This window comes from Lampris incognitus, chromosome 1, assembly GCF_029633865.1.
Source record: "Lampris incognitus isolate fLamInc1 chromosome 1, fLamInc1.hap2, whole genome shotgun sequence".
NCBI classification, from domain to species: domain Eukaryota; kingdom Metazoa; phylum Chordata; class Actinopteri; order Lampriformes; family Lampridae; genus Lampris; species Lampris incognitus.
In genome coordinates this window covers 113,084,440-113,110,544 of record NC_079211.1, presented here as the reverse complement: position 1 = coordinate 113,110,544, position 26,105 = coordinate 113,084,440, and the positions used below count along the sequence as shown (strand labels likewise).

The 26,105-nt window shown below is 46.1% G+C and overlaps 1 protein-coding gene across 1 annotated transcript in view; it reads right to left on the bottom strand.

The window, feature by feature from the left end:
• Nucleotides 1–25,725, bottom strand: part of mtmr12 (myotubularin related protein 12) — a 91,976-nt gene extending 66,251 nt beyond the window's left edge. Inside the window, exons 1-2 of the mRNA XM_056282891.1 lie at nucleotides 25,599–25,725; nucleotides 1,930–1,993 (exon numbers count right to left, since the gene is read on the bottom strand). Coding sequence (XP_056138866.1) covers nucleotides 1,930–1,993; nucleotides 25,599–25,667 — 133 coding nt within the window. The 5' untranslated portion in view covers nucleotides 25,668–25,725. The remainder of the gene's footprint in view (nucleotides 1–1,929; nucleotides 1,994–25,598) is intronic.
• Between the last annotated feature and the right edge of the window lie 380 nt (nucleotides 25,726–26,105).

The window sequence follows — 26,105 nt, the reverse complement described above, 5'->3', positions numbered from 1 at the left end:
GACCCATTGCCTTTCTGTATTTGTTCCACCACAGTAATGTCTCTGCAAATTTTATTATCATATTTGTACTGTGGGTTGGTGTGCAGTCATGTGTGTAAAGTGAATAGAGAGGAGGACTCAGCATGCAGCCCTGTGGAGCTCCAGTGCTGAGAGTCAGGGTCGATGAGTGATGGGGCTGGTTGGGTGGAGGCTGATATAGGACCTGGGTCTTCTTGATGTTTAATGCTAGACCCGGGGCTCTGTATGCCTTGGCAATGTCATTCAGTATGTCCTGAAGGTCTTCTGTGGCGTGTGCTGTGATGGCAGTGTCATCTGCATACTGAAGCTCCATGATGGTGGTGTTGCAAACTTTGCTCTTGGCCTTGAACCTATTAAGGTTGAAGAGCCTGCCATCAGTTCTGGGATCCCAGATTGGGATCCCTCATGGCAGCTCTTCGCCAATGAGGTAGAGACAAAGATTGCAAACAGGGTGGGTGTGATGATGAATCCCTGTTTGACCCGTTTCCACAGTGAAGGGCTGACTCAGAGCTGCCGTTGATGAGCACTGTGACTGACATGCCATCATGTAGAAGCCTCTATATTCTGATGTATTTGTCAGAGAGAGCGCAGAACCAAGGCTGTCGTTTGGGATGCCATCTTGTCACCATTTAACTATGAAATGGGACACCGCTCATTTACATCATCAGCAGTCGAGTAACAAGTGAAATGTCACAAGAAGAACACATGATCACCAACGTTCTCTACTTATAACCAAACAACTGTAGCTAGATACCACCAGTAACTAGTTTCTATTGACCTAAAATGTCTGATATACCATCTTTTCAACTCACTGTTATTCAACTTTACGTGGATGGCTTGTCAAGGAAGCAATGCTGATTTAATCAACTTTATAATCTTGTTGGTATATTTACACATGGAAATGGAGTAACATCAAATCTAATCTCACTTATTCTTTTTAAGTGACTATCATCTTTTTAAATCCACGGAATATTAAGATCATGAGCAAAGAGAATAAAAAGGCCGGAAAATATATTAATATATATGTCTCAATACCTTTAATTTTAAAGAACTTTCATAGTCCTTTGCTCTGCTTTGATTCTTTTCTCTTGAATGATATTTTTGTTGTCTTGTTTTGCTTATTTTTTGTGAAATGCCCTTTACCCCCTTGTTTATTTTTGCTGTGTACAGTGTTCGTCATGGTGTCATTTGTTCTCCAATTTTTCATGAAAATGTATCCATCCATTATCCAAACCATTTATATCCTGTTCTCAGGGTCGCGGGGATGCTGGAGCCTATCCCAGCAGTCATTGGTCAACAGGTGGGGAGACACCCTGGACAGGCCGCCAAACCATCGCACAGGGCCCACACACACACACACACACACACACACACACACACACACACACACACACACACACACCTAGGGACAATTTAGTACGGCTGATTCACCTGACCTACATGTCTTTGGACTGTGGGAGGAACCGGAGCACCCGGAGGAAACCCACACAGACACAGGGGAGAACATGCAAACTCCACACAGAGGACGACCCGGGATGACCCCCAAGGTTGGACTACCCCGGGGCTCGAACGCAGGACCTTCTTGCTGTGAGGCGACTGCGGTAAACACTGCGCCTCTGTGCCGCCTCATGAAAATGTATTTTCTGAGAAATTCTTCTTAATCTTTAAAGCTGTCTAAATAAGCAAAATAAAGTCTGGATAACTTTGCAAGGATCAGCAAAAGATAAAGACCTTATTTTAGCAATATTATGGATTGTCATTTTGAAAATACATAGTAAAGCCAAATTCCATCCAATCATCTTCTGACCCACAACAACAAATATAATCTGTTCTTTCACGGTGTGTCACAAATCTAGCCCCTCCATAGCTGGAAGAATAAAAATGCAGACTGTGTTTGTCTGACATAATTACCTGGCAGCAGATCAAGGTGCTTTTCCTTTCTTGGGGTTGGGGTGTCCTTCTCCAAATTGATTTCCTGTAAAAAAAAAGTTTTCTTTAAGGATCAATTCTAATCACTTACAACTAGTGGTGTGTTCTGCACATGGTTTGTTTGCCAGAAAACGTATTACTAACACCTTCCTAGTAGATCTCTCTTTCCATAATAAAATATTATAATATTCCTACATCTAATTGGTTTAATGACGCAAGGAGCCTTGTAGTCGAACATCAGAAAGGGGAGATTGTGGATTCAATTGGACAGTCTCATGTGAAAACCAAATTTAAAAAGTCTCTGGTCTACACAGCATTCATGTGTTGACGTGAGCTGGACAACAATTTGGCAAAAGAATTTCACACTGATTGCCCAAAACCTGTATATTTAGCTTTCCATAAATGTAAATTGCCCCATTCGCCATTCCAATTCAAGACAGTGTACTGACAAGTAATGAAGATAATCAAGTAGATGAGATGAAAATTTAAATTTAACAAACCCTATTGGGAAACTGGACGACTGCAGTGACAGATAATGTCACTGCAGTCGACCTAGCTTCATCACATGAAGCTAGGTCGTTCATGAGGATCACAAATATTCCGACATCTAATGGGATAAAAAATATATACATTACACCCATGTTAAGTAAATGAGTGCCAACAATCTGTAAGTATACATAGATTTACTGCATATTTATCTACTACTAGTACTTTCAGCTGCTCCTGTTATGGTCGCCACAGCGGATCATCCGTTTCCATTTCTTCCTGTCCTCTGCGTCTTCCTCTGTCACACCAGCCACCTGCATGTCCTCCCTCACCACATCCATAAACCTCCTCTTTGGCCTTCCTCTTCTCCTCTTCCCTGGCAGCTCCATATTCAGCATCCTTCTCCCAATATACCCAGTATCTCTCCTCCACACATGTCCAAGCCATCTCAATCTTGTCTCTGTTGCTTTGTCTCCAAACCGTCCAGCCTGAGCTGTCCCTCTAATATACTCGTTCCTAATCCTGTTCTTCTTCATCAGTCCCAGTGAAAATCTTAGCATCTTCAACTCTGCCACCTCCAGCTCCACCTCCTGTCTTTTCATCAGTGCCACTGTCTCCAAACCATATAACATAGCTGGTCTCACAACCATCTTGTAAACCTTCCCTTTAACTCTTGCTGGTACCCTTCTGTTGCAAATCACTCCTGACACTCTTCTCCACCCACTCCGCCCTGCCTGCTCTCTCTTCTTCACCTCTATTCTGCACTCCCTGTTACTTTGGACAGTTGACCCCGAAATATTTAAACTCATACGCCTTCATCACCTCTACTCCTTGCATCCTCTCCATTCCACCATCCTCCCTCTCATTCACACATATGTATTCCATCTTGCTCCTACTGACTTTCATTCCTCTTCTCTCCAGTGCATACCTCCACCTCTCCAGGCTCTCCTCAACCTGCATCCTACTCTCACTACAGATCACAATGTCATCCGCAAACATCATAGTCCACGGAGACTCCTGCCCGATCTCGTCCATCAACCTGTCCATCACCACTGCAAACAAGAAAGGACTCAGAGCCGATCCTTGATTTAATCCCACCTCCACCTTGAACCCATCTCATTCACAACCTGGTTACATCCCGTATTGACTACTGTAATTCTATCCTCTCTAGTCTCTCTCTGATCATCCCCTCATGTGTCTTCATAAACTTCCATTGGTCCAGAATTCAGCTGCCCGTATCATTACCAGAACTCTTCCCATAGATCACATCACTCCTGTTCTTCAGCAACTCCATTGGCTCCCTGTTAAATACTGTATTGACTTCAAGATCCTGCTCCTCACCTTTAAGACCCTTAATAACCTAGCTCCTTTATATCTTTCTGAACTCCTTCATATCCACATGCCCTCGAACTCACTACACCATCGGCCCGCTTGACTACCATGGGGACTAGAGCCTTCAGTCATTCTGCCCCCCACCTATGGAAGTCTCTCCCACAAGACATTCGCAACACTGACTCTCTTTCAACCTTCAAATCCCATCTCAAAACTCACCTTTTCAAACTGGCATATTCAGTCTGATCCACGCTTCATTGAGTTTTGTGCAGATGATGATTTTATACTTATCTGTTGTGTTAACTTTTTATTGTCTACCCTGCTTTGTTTTGATCTTATGCTGTCTGATACAGTGCTGCTTGTTTTTTTACTGTGTTCTGTAAGGTGTCCTTGAGTGCTCTGAACGGCATCCACAAATAAAATGTATTATTATTATTATCTGTCATTCCAACCGCACACCTCACCATTGTCACTATATATATATATATATATATATACACTACCGTTCAAAAGTTTGGGATCACCCAAACAATTTTGTGTTTTCCATGAAAAGTCACACTTATTCACCACCATATGTTGTGAAATGAATAGAAAATAGAGTCAAGACATTGACAAGGTTAGAAATAATGATTTGTATTTGAAATAAGATTTTTTTTACATCAAACTTTGCTTTCGTCAAAGAATCCTCCATTTGCAGCAATTACAGCATTGCAGACCTTTGGCATTCTAGCTGTTAATTTGTTGAGGTAATCTGGAGAAATTGCACCCCACGCTTCCAGAAGCAGCTCCCACAAGTTGGATTGGTTGGATGGGCACTTCTTTGAGCAGATTGAGTTTCTGGAGCATCACATTTGTGGGGTCAATTAAACGCTCAAAATGGCCAGAAAAAGAGAACTTTCATCTGAAACTCGACAGTCTATTCTTGTTCTTAGAAATGGCTATTCCATGCGAGAAATTGCTAAGAAATTGAAGATTTCCTACACCGGTGTGTACTACTCCCTTCAGAGGACAGCACAAACAGGCTCTAACAGGTACTATTTAATGAAGATGCCAGTTGGGGACCTGTGAGGCGTCTGTTTCTCAAACTAGAGACTCTAATGTACTTATCTTCTTGCTCAGTTGTGCAACGCGGCCTCCCACTTCTTTTTCTACTCTGGTTAGAGCCTGTTTGTGCTGTCCTCTGAAGGGAGTAGTACACACCGGTGTAGGAAATCTTCAATTTCTTAGCAATTTCTCGCATGGAATAGCCTTCATTTCTAAGAACAAGAATAGACTGTCGAGTTTCAGATGAAAGTTCTCTTTTTCTGGCCATTTTGAGCGTTTAATTGACCCCACAAATGTGATGCTCCAGAAACTCAATCTGCTCAAAGAAGTGCCCATCCAACCAATCCAACTTGAGGGAGCTGCTTCTGGAAGCGCGGGGTGCAATTTCTCCAGATTACCTCAACAAATTAACAGCTAGAATGCCAAAGGTCTGCAATGCTGTAATTGCTGCAAATGGAGGATTCTTTGACGAAAGCAAAGTTTGATGTAAAAAAAATCTTATTTCAAATACAAATCATTATTTCTAACCTTGTCAATGTCTTGACTCTATTTTCTATTCATTTCACAACATATGGTGGTGAATAAGTGTGACTTTTCATGGAAAACACAAAATTGTTTGGGTGATCCCAAACTTTTGAACGGTAGTGTATATATATATATATATATATATATATATATATATATATATATATATATATATATATAGCATTTTTTCCCGAAACCGTCAATGGTGTTGAAGTGCTCAACTAATGTGGAGCGGAATATCAAATGAGCAGCTGATGAGTGCGCGAGGCACGAAACAGGCCTGTACTGTAATGTATTAAACTTTTTTTCCTGCATCTGTATTGATATAGTATATGTTTACTGCATATTTATGAAGTTTGCAAAACGGGCAGTGTACATCACAATAATAGAATAGGTTAAGCAAGATGTGAAGTTTGAAAAACTTTATAAAAATATGAATTTACAGAGAATATACAGGGGTGAAGAGCAACAATAGAACAACGTGATATCACAAGTCACAATACTACAGAAATCAATACAAAACTTTGATTTTATCCAAAGTGGCTATCCAACCAGCAACAAGGGTGCATCAAGGAAAAACATGAATAAGTGTATAACTATTTAGGTCAATTATTTATGTTATGACTAGACGGTAGGGCTATATGATATTAACAAAACTGATATTTTCTTTGAATATTGCATTCACAATAACAACTTCATAAATGCACATAACTTTTTTCAACAACTTCAAAAATATGCCTTGCACAACACATGTGGAAAATCATTATCACAAATAAAAGCATTTATTATAAGATATAATTTTCTGCCTCAATTTTTTTTCCATCCATCAATTATCCGAACCACTTATCCTGCTCTCAGGGGATGCTGGAGCCTATCCCAGCAGTCACTGGGCGGCAGGCAGGGAGACACCCTGGACAGGCCGCGAGGCCATCACACAGGGCCCACACACACACACACACACACACACACACACACACACACACACACACACACACACACTCATACCTGGGAAAATTTAGTACGGCCAAGTCACCTGACCTACATGTATTTGGACTGTGGGAGGTCACTGGAGCACCTGGAGGAAACCCACGCAGACACGGGGAGAACATGCAAACTCCACACAGAGGACCACCCCGGATGACCCCCAAGGTTGGACTACCCCGGGGCTCGAACCCACAACCTTCTTGCTGTGAGGTGACCGCGCTAACCACTGCGCCAACGTGTCGCCCCTGTTTTTTGTAACAAACTTCTTTCATTCCCCCACATTAACTCTTAAACTGACATATTGGCTTTTTTCCCCTTTGGTCTACACACACACACACACACACACATCAGCAAGTACAGGCTGCATAATACTCAACAACAGATCTAAATCAATAGCTCAGTGACAGTTGCCATGGCAATGCAACTTTCAAAACATAATTGTGAGAGAATACTGCATGTTCTTTGTTTTAGTGTATTTTTCATTCGCTTTCAACCCTGTGCTGCTCTTAATGTTGACTGGAGTAACACCTGTGGGGGGCTGATGGATGTGGAACAACAGCGGCAGTATTTTCACAACCACCACAGAATCAACAATGAAAATTCAGTTATGAAATTTTGAAATTATCCATGTAGAGCCAAGAGGTGTGCATGATAGTATGTCCTCTTTAAAGTGTAACCTCTCCCCCAGGTCTGAGCGGGGAAGTGGGGGGGGGGTCCTTTTAGGTCACTTTGTTGAGGAGTCTTATCTCCACACAGAACCGCCAATCATCTTTTGGATTTTTTGGGAACCATGATTATTGGGGAGGCCCAGGAGCTGGTAGAAGGCTCAATGAGTCCAGCCTGTTGCATTTTGAGTAGGGCTTTGTCCACCGCTGCCTTTCTGGCCAGGGAAAGACGTCGAGGTCTCACTGAAAAACAGTCGTTAAATTCTAGCAGGAGCTGCCACAGTGTACCCTGGGAGTCAGTCCATCAGTTTTTCTGTCAGACCTCCTTCACAGCCAAGACTCTCACCCCCCTGTCAGGTGGTGCAGTGGGGCTTGGGTGTACACCAGCGGCAGGCAGGGCGGAGGGTGGTCCGGGTGGCTTGTTGGTATAGGTGCAGCAGGCAGCCATGTTGGTTGTTGTCCTCTCAGCTGCCAGCACTGCAACAGTGTGGGCCACAGGGCAGCCCGGTCGGGGTGGCCGCTTAGACATCTGAATGTCATGTCCATTTGGAAGTGTCAGAGTTCCTCTCTTTTTGTAAATGACACAGTCCAATGCCCCAAGAACATCTAGTCCCAGTACACAGTCCTCCAGGTTCACGACCCAGACTGGGCAGCAAACCAGCTTCTTTCCCATCCCCATAGTCACTAATGCCTCCCCCAACATGGGAGCCTGCTCTCTGGTGACTGTCTGAAATTTCACTATGGCAGGGAAAACCCCCACCATAGGCAACAAAGGGCGGCACAGTGGCCAAGCAGATAGCGCTGTTGCCTAACAGCAGGAAGGTCCTGGGTTCAAACCCCAGGCCATCCCAGGTCCTCTCTTTCTTTTCCCCCCTTTTTCTCCCCAATTGTACCTGGCCAATCACCCTGCTTTCTGCACCGTCCCAGTCGCTGCTCCACCCCTTCTGCTGATCCAGGGAGGGCTGCAGACTACCACGTCTCCTCCAATACATGTGGAGTCACTACCAATTTTTTTTCACCTGACGGTGAGGAGTTTCACCAGGTAGCTGTAGCGCTAGGGAGGATCACGCTATTCCCCCCAGTTCCCCCTCCCCCCGAACAGGTGCTCCGACCGACCAGAGGAGGCGCCAGTGCAGCGAACAGGACACATGCCCACATCCGGCTTCCCACCCGCAGACAGGGCCAACTGTGTCTGTAGGGACACCCGACCAAGCCAGCGGTAACACGGGGATTCGATCCGGCGATTCCAGTATTGGTAGGCAACGAAATAGAACGCTACGCTACCCGGACGCCCCATCCCAGGTCCTTGCTGTGTGGTGTTTGCATGTTCTCCCCGTGTCTGCGTCAGTTTCCTCCAGGTGCTCCGGTTTCCTCCCACCATCAAAAAGGCATGCATGTTAGGATTAATACTCCTGCCTGTGCCCCTGACCAAGACAATGGAAAAAAGAACTGGAGTTGGTCCCCATGCGCTGCAGCTGCCCACTGCTCCGATACAACAGGATGGGATTAAACGCAGAAGACAAATTTCACTGTAACCAATCATTCAGTCATCCATTCATTCATCATCCGAACCGCTTATCCTGCTCTCAGGGTCGCGGGGGATACTGCAGCCTATTGGGCGGCAGGCGGGGAGACACCCTGGACAGACCACCAGACCATCGCACAGGGCCGACACACACGTGTACACACACACACACACACACACACACACACACACACACACACACACACACACACACACACATTCATACCTAGGGACAATTAAGTACGGATGGATCATCTGACCTACATGTCTTTGGACTGTGGGAGGAAACCGGAGCCCCCGGAGGAAACCCACACAGACACGGGGAGAACATGCAAACTCCACATAGAGGATGACCCGGGATGACCCCGAAGGTTGGACTACCCCGGGGCTCAAACCCAGGACCTTCTTGCTGTGAGGCTACCGTGCTAATCACTGTGCCACCGTGCCGCCCAAACAACCATACAGTGACAAAAATAAAGTGGCTTTATAACTGACAAGCCCCACAGTCTCCAAGCATACAACATGCTCACTGACATCCTAGAATCCCAGCAATCGCAACAAACAGTCAAAAACCAACATGTCGGACATCCGGTGACGTGATGAGCGGGTAGGCAGAAGATTTTAGAGCTCACTGCCAGTTGTTCAATAATTGAATAAAACAACGGTGCTTTTGTGTCTACATAGCCCATTTGGTTCAGTTGGGAACAAATAATCATTCTGGAAATATATTTTTTCACTACTGTATCTTTTTGAGCACTACATTATACTTACGCACTATGCCTACTTACTACATGTGTTAAGGGGGCTAACACCGACTAACACCGCCCAAGTTAACTACTCTGACTCAGAAAATGCTGTCCTCAGTGCTACTGAATCAATTCGAGCTGATACACAACATCTGAGTCTAACAGGGGCAGTCCTATGGTGTTCTATGCTGGTCAGCCTGCTGCACGCCCATCACTCTCATCGTTAGCTCTGCGTTGTGTCCTAGTTGGGTGGGGCCCCAGGTGTTGTTGGGGGGGCCCTCAGTCTCTCATCATCATCATCATCATCATGATCAAGGAAGGAGGGGGGACACACAGGACTCTATTTGGCCCACCTTGCCATTTATTTTCGAAATAACTGGTTTCCACTGCCGGTCATTTGAGCTTTGTATTGTCCTATTCAGCAGTCTAGACTAGAACGGCACATATGGGTACTTCACTCGTGTGCGTTAGAAGGAGAAACCGTCCACGGGACTCCGATGTAAGGAAGGATAAACAAGTATTTTATCCCACAGCTTGCAGTATCTTCTTACAAGGATACTCAAGGTTACGTTCTCCTCAATCAGCAAAACTGTGCTACGGTAAGAAACACGTGTGGCTCGGCTCGGTCGCTGCTTGACACTCCCCCCACAAAACAAAAATGGCCTCTCCCGCGTTCCCTCTTCCGTGTACCCACAAGACCTCTCTCTTAAAGCGACAGTACATGTATATGACGGTCGTTGTAAAACATACATAAAAGTAATTATGACATAAAATAAAATGTAGTAAACACAAATAACAGCACACAGACAGGATTTGGTGATATTTCATACTCAAACAAAATAAAATAAAAACATTAATTTTAACCTGGTTACATTCACCCCTCCTGAAATTCACCAACATCCTGACAGCAGGATAAAAAGAGAAAGAGGAAAGGAAAAGCCCATCACTGACTACTGGCACAAGTGAAAAGAAGGACCTAGTCCTCCAGTCAACTTAGGAGCTACCTCGGTTACGAGGTTCAGAAAATAATGAGGTTGATCAAGTCTCAGTATTCCCTTAGATCAATGTGACGCCTGATACGCCACTTCATGCACTTGGCCCAAAACAACCCTGTCTGATAGACACCTAATAACTCAGATTAAAGTAGTCTGAATGACTCCAACCTCCATCAAAATTCAATCCCTCACACTCCGTAGAAATGGCATCTGAGCCATAGATTCTATTAACCTGTTCACTGACCTCACCACCCTCCCTGTGCGTGTCCTAACCCGACCATCGCTCTCTACTTGTGTGCGTGAGACAGTGCGAGCTGCAACATCTGTATCGAGTGAGTGTGGTGCTTCTGTGTGCGAATCAGTGTGAGATATAACACCAACATCGAGTGAGTGTGATGCCTCTATGTGTGGTGCATGTGTGTTGGGTGGTGCGTGTGTGTTGGGTGGAGTCTGAGCAGTGGCCCCCACAGGACTGACTACCAGACTAGACGGAATGAACTCTTCCGCTTCTGCCCACTCAGATCTAGGCGAGTCTCCAAGTGATGAGACTGCAAGCCCCATTGCATCCCCTGGGACCGTCAGGCCATCTGCACTGTCCTTCTCATCGGACTCTGCACAGTCAAGCAACTGACTGGTTGTACTGGACTCCTCACCCTGATCTAACTCAGGAAGGGGCAAGAAGTTGACCTCCAACAAACGGTTCCTGTGCACCACCCATGTGTGCCCCTCTGCATTCTGAATCTTGTAGACGTGGATATTGGGGTTGACACCGACAACCGTGTACACTCCGTTCTCCCATTTGTCAGCCAACTTTCTCTTCCCTCGCTCACTCTGGTTCGCAACCAAAACACGATCCCCGACAGACAGGACAGTGCCCTTGGCGTGTCTGTTGTACTGTCGCGCCTGATGCTGCTGCTCAGCCGTGGAGTGCTTCTGAGCGATCTCCATTGCACTCCTTAGATAGGAAAGCAGAGACTGAGCATAAGAGTCATAGTCAACAATGTGAGGGTCATGCAAAACCTGCCTGAACATAACATCCACCGGCAGTCTTGGGACACGCCCATACATCAGGAAGAAAGGCGCGTAACCCGTGGTCTCGTGAACAGTGGCATTGTACGCGAGCGTGAGAAAATGGATCTGCTGAGGCCACTGTTGCTTCTGCTGAAGCGGAAGGGAACGGAGCAGATTCCCCATCGTGCGATTAAAACGCTCTGTCCCGCCATTACCCATAGGATGGTAGGCCGTCGTGTGGGACTTCACTACACCCGCCAACTTGAGAAGCTCTGCAATCAGGTTGCTCTCAAAGTTTGTGCCCTGATCAGAATGTATTCTCTCCGGAAACCCGTAAACACAGACTACATGATCCCAGAGTTTCTTGGCGACCTGCTTCGCTGTCTGATTGGCGCAGGGGAACGCGTGAGCAAGCTTAGTGAAGTGGTCAGTAACCACTAAGACATCGACTGACCGCTGCTTACTGTCCTCAGCGGACCAGAAATCCATACACACAAGCTGCATCAGTGCGGAGGTTTTAATGCTCTCCAGGGGCACGCAAGCAGCTGGCTCTGGGGTCTTCCCAAACACACATCTCCGACAGCATCTGACATATGTTCTGATATCCCTCTCCATGTCAGGCCAATAAAAACGCTGCCTTGCAAGAGAGAGAGTACGGTCCTGGCCCTGATGACCAGCGTGATCATGGATGCCAGACAGTGCCTTGTCTTTCAGGCTCAGAGGCAAAACATACTGAGACCTCCTCTGCTTGGACACTGGGTCCTTCGTCACCCTGTACAAGACACCATCATTGACTTCCAACTTCTCCCACTGTTTCAACAGCCTGAGGACCTTCTGGTCAGCACCATGCCTCTCACGCCTCGATGGCCGCTTCCGAACAGCGACAAAGGGCAACACCTTGGAGATGCAGGGGTCCTGCTTCTGACTCAACCTGAGCTCCTCGGTGGATAACATCGGCAGTGTATCCTGACCACCCGACAGATGCTGAACGTGCTGGACCAAACTGAGTGCTGTGAATACTGATGCATAAGGCCAGTCACATTTGGCTTGACAAAAAGCCCTAACCTCAGCTGCATCACAAGCAAACCCAGATCGCGCACTGCTCACTGTTTGGGACTGGCAACTGAGTCTGAAAACATCCTGCACAGAGTCCCCCTCAACCCCGTCGGCTTCCTGAACAAGGGCCGGGTAGGGCTCCCTAAGTAGCCTCTGACTGACGGGCTTGGAAAAAGGGTCGCGACTCAACGCATCCGCCACCACGTTTTTCTTCCCTGGCAGGTGTTTGAGATCGAAGGTGTAAGACGCCAACTTAGACACCCAGCGGATCTCACACGCGTCAAGCTTCGGCTTCGTTAGGAGATAAGTCAGCGGATTATTATCTGTCCAAACGGTGAAGCTTTGACCCTTCAGCCAGTGGCTGAACTTTTCACAAACACTCCACTTCAGCGCCATGAACTCCAGTCTATGAGCTGGATACTTCCGCTGTGAGGCACTGAGGGACTTGCTTGCAAAACCAACAGGTCTGGCCTTGGACTCTCCTCGGGGCACTTGAGACAGCACCGCGCCGAGTCCGTCCAAAGACGCACCGACCGACAAAATGAAAGGCACCTCAAAGTCTGGATGGGCAAGCACCACACACTCCAGTAACATCGTCTTCAACAGATCAAATGCTTCCCCACATTCCACCGTCCAGTCTGCGGAGGTAAGCTTACGGAAGCTGCCATGGGGCTTCTTATCCTTAGCCGACCTCCCCCTCCTCTTTTGTCCAGCCGTAAGGGCGAACAGGGGCTTAGCCACGGAGGAGCAGTTCGGGAGGAAATGCTGGTAGTAAAATACCATACCAAGGAAAGATTTGATCCTACGAACAGAAGGCGTGCACCCATCACCTTCCATGAGATCCTGCACTGTCATGTTGGAGATGACCTCTACTTTGGAGGGATCGACAGACACACCTCCGCCATCAACCACGTGGCCCAAAAACCGCACCCGCTTCTGCAGCAGATGACATTTTTTCGGAGCCAGTTTCAAGTTGTTCTCCCTCAACCTCTGAAACACAGTGCGGAGCCTCGACAGAGCCTCAACCTCTGACGGCGCGAAGACAAGAAGATCATCAAGATAGCACAAAAGCTTCGTGAAGTTCAGATCCCCAAAGATCCCAATCATCATTCTCATGAAGGCTGCAGGGCTATTACAAAGGCCCTGCGGCATGCCATTGTATTCATGCAACCCAAGGGGAGTCGTGAAAGCAGTGTACTTCTTGTCATCTTCATGCATTGGGATGTTGAAGAAGCCAGAGGTGAGGTCCATCGTACTAAAGAGGCAGTTACCACCCAGCGCAGCAAGACAGTCCGACTGGTGTGGCAAGGGATGAGCGTCTTTCAAGGTCCGAGCATTCAGCCATCTGAAATCAGTGCAGATCCGAAGCCCGCCATCCTTCTTCCACACCATAACCAGCGGTGAAGCGTATGTGCTCGAGGACTTCCGGATAATCCCTTTCTCCTCCATATCAGTGAGAACCTGTCTCAACTTCTGATAGTGGGCTGGGGGAACCCTCCTGTAGGGCAAGCGAAAGGGGAGCTCATCCACCAGATGGATGCGATGTGTGTATCCTGTGACCTCGCCACAGTCCAGAGAGTCCCTGGAGAAGATGTCATGGTACTCGGTGAGCAGCTGAGTGAGCTGGGACTTGCATGCCTCACTAACCTGACAGGAGCTGAGGTCAATGTCACTGAGTGAGAGCTCTGACAAACTCCTAGCCGGCTGGACAGGGGGACAGGCACTACCTGTGGCGTTGGACTCATGCCTCCCCGTAACTGATTGCAGGCCCTGGAAAACATTAAAGTCCTCAATCGCCAAGCATGGAAACACATCAGCCAACATGCAGTTCCTTTTCAGCATGATGGCTTTTTCAGACGGATTGACAACAGTCATGGGTACCCACCTATCACCCCAGAGCGGTGTGACAAGTCGACCTACGAGGACACCGCGTGGCATGGCCTTGGAGTCTGTCGGCTCCACAACAACAGTGCTTCCAGCTGACATAGGCACCTTAGCAGGAAGTCTGCCCCAGACTAAGTGCTCGTGCCTCGGTAAGAGTGTCACGGCCTGGGTGAGCTTAACAGTACCTATCTTCTCAGGAACTGCACCACCCCTCCAGCGCTCTACATTTGTGAACATGGACAGGAACTGTTCAACGTCAGGACTAGACGGATGTTCCTATCTGGACGCGATGTCCCAGTACTCAGTACCACTCTTGAGTACATGGGCCACATGTTTAATAATGTTTGTGCCGACTATCAGATCATCATGCTGACCGGGTACGACCAGAGTGGGTATAACAAAGGAAACACCATAAAGCTGCATGTTGAGGTCATAAAAACCATCAGGCCTAGTCTCCGGACCACCGCAGCCAATCAAGACAATGTTCTCTTCAGGCTCCTGCTTCTCAGACAAAACACCCCCAGAGCGGAGCTTCTCTACTGCATTTTCACTGATACTGCATGACATAGAGCCAGTATCCAACATGCCATTAAGCTGCACACTCTGGTTGACAAGAACAGGAGCATAGAACAAGTCACCGAAAGCCTGAATCCTCTGTGTCGCCTGAATCACCATACGCGAACCCTGAGGTGCTTTGGCACACTTGTCTTCATACAAGTGAGCCAGGTCGGAGACATCAGTGAAGGATACATCTACATTACCCACACCATCCCTCTCTAGGTGTGGGTTTAGTAGTTTAACGGACGAGACTGATGACCAGCTCTTCCACCAGGCTGAGAACGGAGCTGGTTGGGCGGCTGAGGGTGAGGACAGTCCCTCTTCCAATGACCAGGAGACAAACAGTTTATACATCGGTTCTCCCAGCTGCAGTGGGAAAATGTGGAGTGATCCGGAGACTTACAAACCCTGCACAACCGCTGTGGTGCGTCTGGCACCCGCCCTGCGGCACTAGCTGGCAGTTGAGTCAGCGTCGGTGTCCGGACTGCAGCGCTAACTGGAACCTGAGTCTGCATTGTGACCAAACGGTCTAGCAAGCTCACCAAACTCCTCATATAGTCATCACCGCCAGAGACAGGTGCGGGAGACGGTGCGGGAGACGGCGTAGGAGACCTTGCGCAAAATGGTGTAGGAGATGACGCATGAGCCGGGACGGGAGATGGCACCACCGGCACGGTCGTGTTCAAGTTGGGAGCCAAGTCGACTACAGGGACATGAACCTGTGAACGGAACCTACGCTCTACCGCGCCTGCTTCACGTTGTCCACCTGCAGCAACACGAGACTTCCTCTCCAGCATGTACTCATCAAGCCTCTCCTGGATCTCGCTAGCAGACCATTTCCCTGCGGACTTGAACTTAAAAACATTGGCAAGAGACTGATCTGGACAGTGTTTGATAAACATCATGCTTACCCCGTGGCTTGGCTCTTCAATACTACGGCCTTGCCGCTTCAAGCATTCGTCAGCCACCTCCACTGTCTTATTAAGCCTAATCCAATACTCCATAGCATCCTCACCTGGCTTGGGCAGCGTACTGTAAAAGTCCGCCAGGGGAATGCTCGAGTATGTGAGGTCACTAAAGTGTTGCTTTAGTACATCAAAAATAATGTGGGGGTTCGCTATGTGGTCGATATATGTGTTGCGCAGCTTTATTCTCACCACGTCCCCTGCTTTCCCCATAAGCTTAGCTAGAATCTCATGTGACTGCTCACTAACTGGAATGGCTCGCTTCCTCAAATACAAAGTCATAAGGCTCTCCCACTCATGAACTGTAAACTTATCAGAGCTATCGCCCCTGAAAATAGGAGGCTCCCTAGCGTCTGTCTGCATTACTACTCTAACACTAGGCACTTTCTCCGAACGCTGTTCAGCAGACCTAGCACTGTCTGTGTGTGTGTTTCTAAGCATTTGTGTTTCCTGCAGCTTAGCAGTGATTGACTCTCCTATCTTCTCTGCTAACTGAGTAATGAGCATGGCTAACTCACCCACTGGCTGCTCGCTGTTACCTGGCACAGCCCCTTCGCTGATACCTGGCCTGGCCCGTTCTACGTAGCGTGTGGAGGTGAACTGAGGAGTGCCAAATGTGGTCGGGTCTCTAGGTCCTGGTGCTCTGGTGTCTGGTTCCCCGCCCTCTAAGAGCTGCCCGAAACTCCTACCTACACCTAGCCGTAAACCCCCATCCACATCTAACTGGTACCCCCTCTCCACAGCACACTGGCGATCCAAAAGATCCTGATCAGCAATGTTACCCCCACCTACGTACGAACCACCCTCTGCCATGTTCCCACCTCTAACACTCAGATAAAATAAAAAATAAAATAAAAAAGTGAAAAGCTCAATTCATTTAAATAATTGAATCTAGAAAGCACTAAGAGATTGAAACAATCACACACAATCAACAAATTCACCAATAGATTAATCACATATTCATATCTAGTAGTTCACATCAATAGATTATTCACACGAGTCCTTCAATCACATCAACATTAACTTTTTTCTTCTTTTTTTTTCCGTGTTTTTTTTTCCTTCAATATATACAAATGTCCTGTTCACAAACCCAGTCCATGGTAACCACAGCTATGACTGTCCAGTGTCCACACAGCTCAACTCCAGTCCACTGTAACATGAGTGTACAGTCTATAGAAATACCTGAGGACGTCTGGGGCTTGATGACGACAGCAGCCTCCCGCGGCGAGCAACTGATGTCGCTCTCAGGATCCAGGAGGGTCACGGCACCAATGTAACGGAGGCAGTTCTATGCTGTTCTATGCTGGTCAGCCTGCTGCACGCCCGTCACTCTCATCGTTAGCTCTGCGTTGTGTTCTAGTTGGGTGGGGCCCCAGGTGTTGTGGGGGGGGGCTCAGTCTCTCATCATCATCATGATCAAGGAAGGAGGGGGGACACACAGGACTCTATTTGGCCCACCTTGCCATTTATTTTCGAAATAACTGGTTTCCACTGCCGGTCATTTGAGCTTTGTATTGTCCTATTCAGCAGTCTAGACTAGAACGGCACATATGGGTACTTCACTCGTGTGCGTTAGAAGGAAAAACCGTCCACGGGACTCCGATGTAAGGAAGGATAAACAAGTATTTTATCCCACAGCTTGCAGTATCTTCTTACAGGGATACTCAAGGTTACGTTCTCCTCAATCAGCAAAACTGTGCTACGGTAAGAAACACGTGTGGCTCGGCTTGGTCGCTGCTTGACACTCCCCCCACAAAACAAAAATGGCCTCTCCCACGTTCCCTCTTCCGTGTACCCACAAGACCTCTCTCTTAAAGCGGCAGTACATGTATATGACGGTCGTTGTAAAACATACATAAAAGTAAATAATGACATAAAATAAAATGTAGTAAACACAAATAACAGCACACAGACAGGATTTGGTGATATTTCATACTCAAACAAAATAAAATAAAAACATTAATTTTAACCTGGTTACATGAGCTAGCATCACTGAAAGATAGGGCTGGGTAAAAAAATCGATTCATCAATGCATTGCAATATATTTTTTCCCAATTCAATATCGATTCGGAAAATCTTGAAATCGATTATTTCCGTTGTAATTAAGCCCCACTCCATTGTGGGCGTAGTGTGATTTGTGTTGTATGGAGCCCCCACTTGACCGAACAACGGTTGTTCGGTCAAGTGGGGCCTCCGTACAACACAAATCACACTTGTTTATTCAACAAAATGGCGACAGAAACGGGCAGTAGTAACGCTTTAAAGTCGGCGCCTACAACTTTAAAATCCGACGTTTGGACACATTTTGGATTCAGATGTAAAACCGGAACAGAAGAAGTCGATAGAAGTCATGTCGTGTGTAAGCTTTGAGAATCAGTATTAAAATAGCGCAACAATACGACGAACCTACGCAACCATTTGAGTTGACACCACGCAGAAGTTTTGCAACCTGCGGCTAAAGCTAAACCTGTGGATTGCAAACAAATGCAGCTAGACAAATCCCTTGTCTGCAAACTACAGTTAAGCTTTGTGCGCGCACAGAAGATAACAGAGCCTGTGGCGATCTTCATCTGTAAGGACCTATGCCCGTACAGTGTCGTGGAAAACGAGGGCTTTAAGAAGATGGTACACACACTGGAACCACGCTACGCTACGCCATACCAACACGAAAACATACGACAGAAGTCGCCATTCCAAAGATGTACACGGACGTGAAGGAAGCCGTCGTTAGTCAGCAGAGAGAGTAGCACTTAGCACATTGTGTCATAGGCCGCGGAACGCATTTCGAATGGGTAGGGCCACGAATGACGTGACGCTCCCCCCCCCTCTCAAGCCACACTGGTAACGCATAACTTTATTTATTATTATTTATTATTGCCGTTTTATTTGTCCTGATTATAGCCTACACTTGAGTCACAATCAAATAGTATAATCAGTATGATTAGAAAGCATAAATCCTTTGACACGTCAAATCCAGTTGCATAGGATTAAAAAACGTCAACGTTCCCAGAGGAGTTCCTCCGTCTCTCGTTGTGCTGGATGACGTCACTGGCAATGGCGAGACCATCCACATTGGCCAAAGCATCCCTGTGTGTGTGGCTGCACATCAAGTCATTGAGTCTCCTTTGCGTCATTGTTGACCTTAGATAAGTCTTCATACGACGAAGGGTTGAGAAAAACCTCTCGGCGCTGGCAGTTGACACGGCAATTGTATCAAACAATTTCAACAGCCTGTGTACATGTACATCTGGCAATAGGGTTTTCGCCACCGGAGCAGCATTCATTGCCGATGTTACTGATGCTACCGTTGTGACGGTAATTCCAGACGTTCGGATCGAATCTGGCAGCATATTCAACCGTGCGCCTAAACTGTCAAAGTCAAGTTCTGGGGCTAATTAGCAATTCTACTGCTGGTTCCTCAAGCTCAGAGGGCTCATTGTCAGCTGGGGCGAGGCTCGTAACGTTGAGGGTAGCGGCGGCAGAGGGGCTAGTTGGAGCAGCGACAGTTGGAAATTCTACTTCTGGTTCCTCGGAGGGCTCATTATGGGCTGGAGTGACGGTGGTTGTCTCAGCTACCTTGGTTAACTTTGACCCAAAGAAATCAGTTATTTTTTGACGCTTCATCATTAATTTTAACGTTACTATTGCTTAAATTTAGCGAACACACTAGCAGTTAGTCTACTTACATAGAGCGCTGGTATTTTGTTTTGTGAATTCACGTCGATGTGACGTTAAGCTCACGTGACACAAATAACCAATCAATCATTAGGAAACAGAGTTTGTTGCTTGTGATAAACTACGTACTGTACGTAGGCTTACAGCTAGTGGAAATTAGCCCGGGAAGCACGCAAAAGTGCAATACATTAAGAATGTAACGTATTTGCGATTTGAATTTTTACACATTTATGTTTGATGCACGCCAAAGTAGGTATGGCCACGGCCCTACTGGCCATACCGGTTCCAGTTCCAGTGTTTACATGATCCGCACTTATAAGTTCCCCAAAGGTCTTTATGCAACCATGTTTTTTCTTTTGAGCCTGGCAGGTAACTCCTGACAAGTTTGTCTTTTATTGAAGGTGCTTTTCTGAACACTGTCATAGGTGGATTTGGGAAAATGTCCTTTAGAAGTGGATCTTGCATAAAGACCTTTGGGGAACTTATAAGTGCGTGTCATGTAAACACTGTGTGGGTGTCATTCAGTGCAAGACATTCCTTGACCTGAAAACCCAAAAAGAATACAAAACCAATGGCTTTATTAATTGTAATTCTGAGTTTGTTGTATATCGCCTACAGTGCCCATGCTTAAAAGAACGTTTTTCTGAACACAAATATGCGATAAGGATCAACAATGAAGATTATCCAATGGCCAAACACTATAGAGAAATGCACCATAGCGACCCTTCATCCTTAAGAGTCCAGGGTATTGAGATGATAAAGAAATCTGTACGTGGGGGGGATAGATTGAAAAAGTTGCTGCAGCAGGAAACTTTTTGGATCTGGAATTTTAAGGCAATGGAATATCCAGGTTTGAACGAGGAGATAGACTATAGGCCTTTTTTATAAAAATGTCTAATTTATAGTCTACTGTCTTTCTGAGTCACTGTGAACCTTTATTGTGCTATAGTTGTGGGTGTGTATACACTTAATCTGTGTTTTTGTTTTCTTTTTACAAAGAACTGTGTTTGGCATGTGACTGCTCTCTAGGATCTGTGTGAGGGGCGGGTCTTAGCAATTGGTTGCTTCAGATCCAATCAAGCAACTAACACCTGTGCTCTGTGCCTGCACAAAAACCATTCACTCCTGTTTTGTCTCACTATGCCCTGAAGAAGGCCCGAGCCGCTACGCGTGGGCATTTTTAGGTCCTTTTTGGATATGTCTAAGTTTCAATAAAGACATTTTAATTACACGGAGTGCCTTGGTCAGAGAGATTTGTTCTCTTTTTCTCATCTGAAACTACTAACCTTGGACCAAAGAGCACCCAACAAATATATTACTTAACTACAGAGAGGACTGAGCACGCCACTGACTCCAAACACTGTACTACTAATGTTTTATTTTCTATTCATTAAAGAATAATGAAATGGTAAAATACATTTTTGGGTCAGTTTGTTCTAAACCAATACAAATAATGCACACATTATTATAAAACAAATATCAGAAGGTACTCAATGAATAATTTGGGTATTTTTGTCATCTACAAGTATTATTGAATCGATATCGAAGCATACTGGATCAATATCGAATTGAATCGATATCGAATCGAATTGTGACCTTAAGAATCGAAATTGAATTGAATTGTGAGGTTCTTGACAATACCCAGCCCTACTGAAAGACGAAATTTGTGCTTCAGTGGAAACTAAAATAGACACTTTGGCAACGCCTCTGAGGTCCGAAATTGCATCGATATGGACCAAACTGCAAGGTGACTTAGCGTCAGTCAGATCCGATGCTGGGACTCTGTCTAGACACGTGACAGAATTGGAAAAGGAGGCAAATAACTGTTCGGCTGAGACTACATTCCTGTAGCGCAAGCTACAAAGTCTCACTGAACAGGTGGCTTTCCTATCCGATAAGTGTGAGGATTTAACATCACACTTGTGATGTTAAAGTGTGAGTGATTAAGTGGGTGTGAGTGATTAAACATCACAGAACTCCCCTCAGTGGTGACTCTGATGTTGAGTTGTTGAACATAAGGCTTAGTTGGTAGTTTACTCCTTAATTTTACCAAACTAGAGCCAGGATGTTGGCATGGTTATGCCAGTTAGTAGACTTAAGGTTTCATATGATGACTAGTTCTCCTGATTTCCTACGTTAAATGCACTTATTGTAAGTCGCTTTGGATAAACGCGTCGGCTAAATGACTGTAATGTAATGTAATTTAGAGGGGAGGTCAAGCAGAAACAATGTGAGAATTATTAGTCAACGTGAAAGGGCGGCAGTGTGGCACAGTGGTTAACGTGGTCACCTCCGGGGGCTGCGGTTTTCCTCCAACAATCCAAAGACATGTAGGTCAGGTGAATCGGCCGTACTAAATTGTCCCTAGGTATGAATGTGTGTGGGTGTGTGTGTGTGTCGGCCCTGTGTGATAGTCTGGTAGCCTGTCCAGGGTGTCTCTCCACCTACCCCCAATGACTGCTGGGATAGGCTCCAGCATCCCCGCGACCCCGACAGCAGGGTAAGTGGTTCGGAAAATGGGTGGATGGATGGATAGTCTATGTAAAGGCGTCGAGGGATCACATCCAATTGACTTCATTGCTGGCCTGTTCAAAGCTGTTTTGCAACTTGAAGAAAAACCACTGCTTGACAGAGCACACGGTTCCCTGCTGCTGCGTCTCCAGTCTGGAGCAAGGCCATGACTCTTCATTGTTCGCCTACACCATTTTGGTGTCAAGGAGGACATTATGCAACGTGCAAGATAAGCGGGTCCACTTCTCGACAATGGCCGAAGATTTCTACTATTCCTGGACTACACCGTCGCTATTGCTAAGAGTACGGCAGCATTCGATGAGGCCAAGAAACTGAAATATGCCCTGCTTTTCCCCCAAGTGATTTAGGATTATGCGCAACGGCAACCTTTAACACTCCCGAAGAAGCAATATCCTTTATCCGGAGTGGTATCCTGGTCCAGCTCAAGTTGGTTAAAGTACTATGGCAATAATATTTATGTTAGCTTCTAAGACTAACAACTAGCTATGCTATCTGACTGACTACAGACTAGCTCTGATTGTTAACGCTAGCATTACCTGCACACCAAAACCAATGCTGGCCTTTTCTTTTACTACTAGCGTTACTTGTGGGTAAACATAGGTTGATAGTTACGTCAACATGGAAATCTTAATTTACTCGATGATTATTGTATTTTGTTTAACATTGCCAGTATGGTATTTGGCCTACCGGTTTGTTTTTAGTTGGTCTTGCTATGCTAAGCTAGTTGTTTTTAGCCACCTTAGCCTTAAGTCAGCTGTTCACTCAAACTCTGGCCCATACTATATATTTGCTAAGAGAATAGTAATTACATGATGACACCATTTGTATAAACTGCACTTTACAATATTACCTGGCTGATGATGCTGGACAAGCTGTTACTGCTTGAATACACTGGAACTGTCAGTTTCTTGTTGTTCTCCCACTGAAATGTTTCAGTAATATTACTAAGTGCTGACATATTTTTATTTTTTATATGTCCACTTGGTAGGACTCTAGCTTGTTTGTTAAGGCTACACAATAGCATGCATGCCCCTTTTGGGGTTGGATGTGGGGTGGGGGTAGGGAAAGAGGGATCTGGGGAGATGGGATGCAGGATGTGGGTTTTATGGTGTTTTGCACCCTTTTTTTCTCTCCTTGTTTTCCTTTTCTTTCTTTTTTTTACTTTTTACTCATCTCGACTGTCTATCTTTCCTCTGCTGGTCTACTGACGGTAAACATGTCCCGTTTCATTTGCCGTACTGACTATCTCTCTCTCCAACTTTTGTTAATAGATGTTCACGTCCATTATCTCCTGCAGTGACATAATATGTCACTAACATCTGGAACAGGGAGTCGTATGAGTATGTCAGTCAACTGCACAAGCTGGAACATGAAGGTTCTGACTCATCTTATACAACTCAACGCTCAGATTGCATTTCTCAAGGAAACACACCTTTACGGCTCAGACCAAGTTCGGCTTCACTGTGGTTGGGTAGGCCAGTTGTTCCACTCAAAATTTAAATTCAAATCCAGAGGGGCCACTATGCTGATTATCAAAAATATTCCATTTTCAGTCTCAAAGGTTGATGCAGATTCAAGGGGTCGTTAAATAATTGTCACTGGTCAGACGTCGGACATCGCCTAGTTATTCTAGCCAACATCCATCTACCCATTATCCAAACCACTTATCCTGCTCTCAGGGTCGCAGGAGATGTTGGAGCCTGTCCCAGCAGTCATTGGGCGGCAGGCGGACAGACACCTTGGGCAGGCCGCCAGGCCATCACACAGGGCTGACATACACACACACACACACACACACACACACACACACACACACACACATTCATACCTAGGGGCAATTTTAGTATGGCTGATTCACCTGACCTACATGTCTTTGGACTGTGGGAGGAAACCGGAGCACCCGGAGGAAACCCACGCAGACACAGGGAGAACATGCAAACTCCACACAGAGGACGACCCAGGACGACCCCCAAGGTTAGACTACCCCGGGGCTCGAACCCAGAACCTTCTTCTTGTATAGCGAACACGCTAACCACTGCACCACCGTGCCGCCCTCTAGCCAACATATACGCTCCAAATTGGGATGATGCGCAATTCTGTAAGGATTTTTTTATCCCGCTTACCTGACGTCAATACACAGTCTTATCCTTGGTGGGGACTTAAACTGTGTCCTGTCCACCATATATCTATGGCATCTTAATGGGAGACATTAAAAGTTTACATGAGGGATCAAATTATGTCTTATTCTGCCCAACCCTGACACCTCCACAGTGAAAACAATTTACATTAGACCGGGCACTCCAGTGAAGACACAGTGCTTTAACACTTATCTGACAGAGTGGTCCAGTTTCAGGTTTTCATCAACGGGTATGTGCGAATGTCTAAGCTCATGTGTACTTGTGTGTGTTAGAGATGGATTGGAAGGGCTATTTTATTTTATCTTTTCCTTTTATTTTCTTGTTTTCCTTTGCTGAATGGTTGGATTGCATTTGAATTATAAGACCTCTGAGTAAGGACTAAGAGTTTTCACTGACACCGAGTTATGCTTGTTAAAGTCCATGTATTTTCATATGTATCTCAAAGTACAGTAATCAGAATCAGAATCACGTTTACTGGCCATATAGATTTGTACATACATGGATTTTGACTCCGGTTTCGTGGCTCTCTCAGTGTACTTAACATAGAATAACACCACTACAACACAACAATCTTCACATATAGTATACACAAGGGGTGATGCATAAGAGGTGATAAAGTGCAGTGGTGCAGAGAATATATCAGAGATGCTGACATAGATGTTAGCAGGTTAATTACATACATGTCTGACATGACAGACATGACAGAGTGTACCAGTATACGTACAATGTACAGTACAGTATATACAACATGTACAGTACAGTATATACAACATGGCTGGATTTATTTGACAGTGTTAAGCGTTCATTTGAATAACAGAAACTGTGTTTAGTACAACAAAGTTAACCGCCCTAGGGTGTTTGATATTCGTTTTGACGAAACGCCGTTTCTTGAACCTTGTCTTTGGTTTAGTTTCGCAGGGCCGCGGTCGTTTCAGGACCGAGCAGAAGCTATCAGATCCTCGCGAGCGGCTTTTACTTCCGAAAAACAGCAGGTTGGGAGGTAAAAAGTTCGCCTAAAAAAGCTTGCGACCACGCTGCCGGTTGCGACAATACTAGGAAGTTCTGCCAGAAAAAGTACTTAGTTTGATTTTTCCCCCTACTTTAAACACCACCCGTGCAAGTGGAAAATATGGCCCAAAGACTGACCCCACCGGAACACAGGGAAATGTGGACGGCTACGTTTCCGATCAGGGCTGAAAATTACGACCAAACTCGAGGCTGTCGCTCCACAGATCTGGAGTGGCGGGCAGAAACTCCATGCTTGTTTAGGCAACAGGAAGTCCAGGACGACAACAGACCTGAACTCACAACAATGGCCGGGAGAAAAACGACAAGTTAACCGCTCCAACGCACAACAAGGCGGCTTTGGACGGCAATACCAAGCTAGTTTAACGAGGGTAACTGTAGGTAAATCCCCCCGTACTGCCTGTCTGTTCACTAGCCTGGTGATCTGATGCTAGGCTGGCAAGTTTAGCTTAAGTGGCCGTAACAGCAGCTGCTTTCAAATGCAGACTGAACAACGTCTCTTACCTCTGCAGTGACATAAGACACAAACGATGGTTTGGCGCATTTCCCTCCTCCGCTTCCCAGATTCATCATTTCGGCAGTTTCCACTGACAAGCCGGTGGGTTAACCCGAGAGGAGAAGACAGTCAAAAGTGAAGCGTTTTTGCCATCTCATACGACTGGCCGCGCCTTCTTTACCTATCCCGGAAGTAAAAATGCGATTCAGTCACCATAGGAAACCGTAATCTGTTAACTACACAGGGCAGATTTACCTTGTGAAACGACTGTGAAGTGGTGGCATATGCTATTATAGAAACCATAAATCATTCGGATTTCAACTTCATTTTTAGCGCTTCATTCCCGAATTTATGGTGAAGTACTACACTACCCACAATCCTGAAGCAAGTCGCGCCAATCAGAGACGCTGCTGTTACTATGGCGACGTAAACTAAATCGCGCCACTGGGAGTAGGTCTGGTGCAATCGATTGCCCCCTTGCCGCAGAATGGCCCAATCCCAAACCACCCTCTACA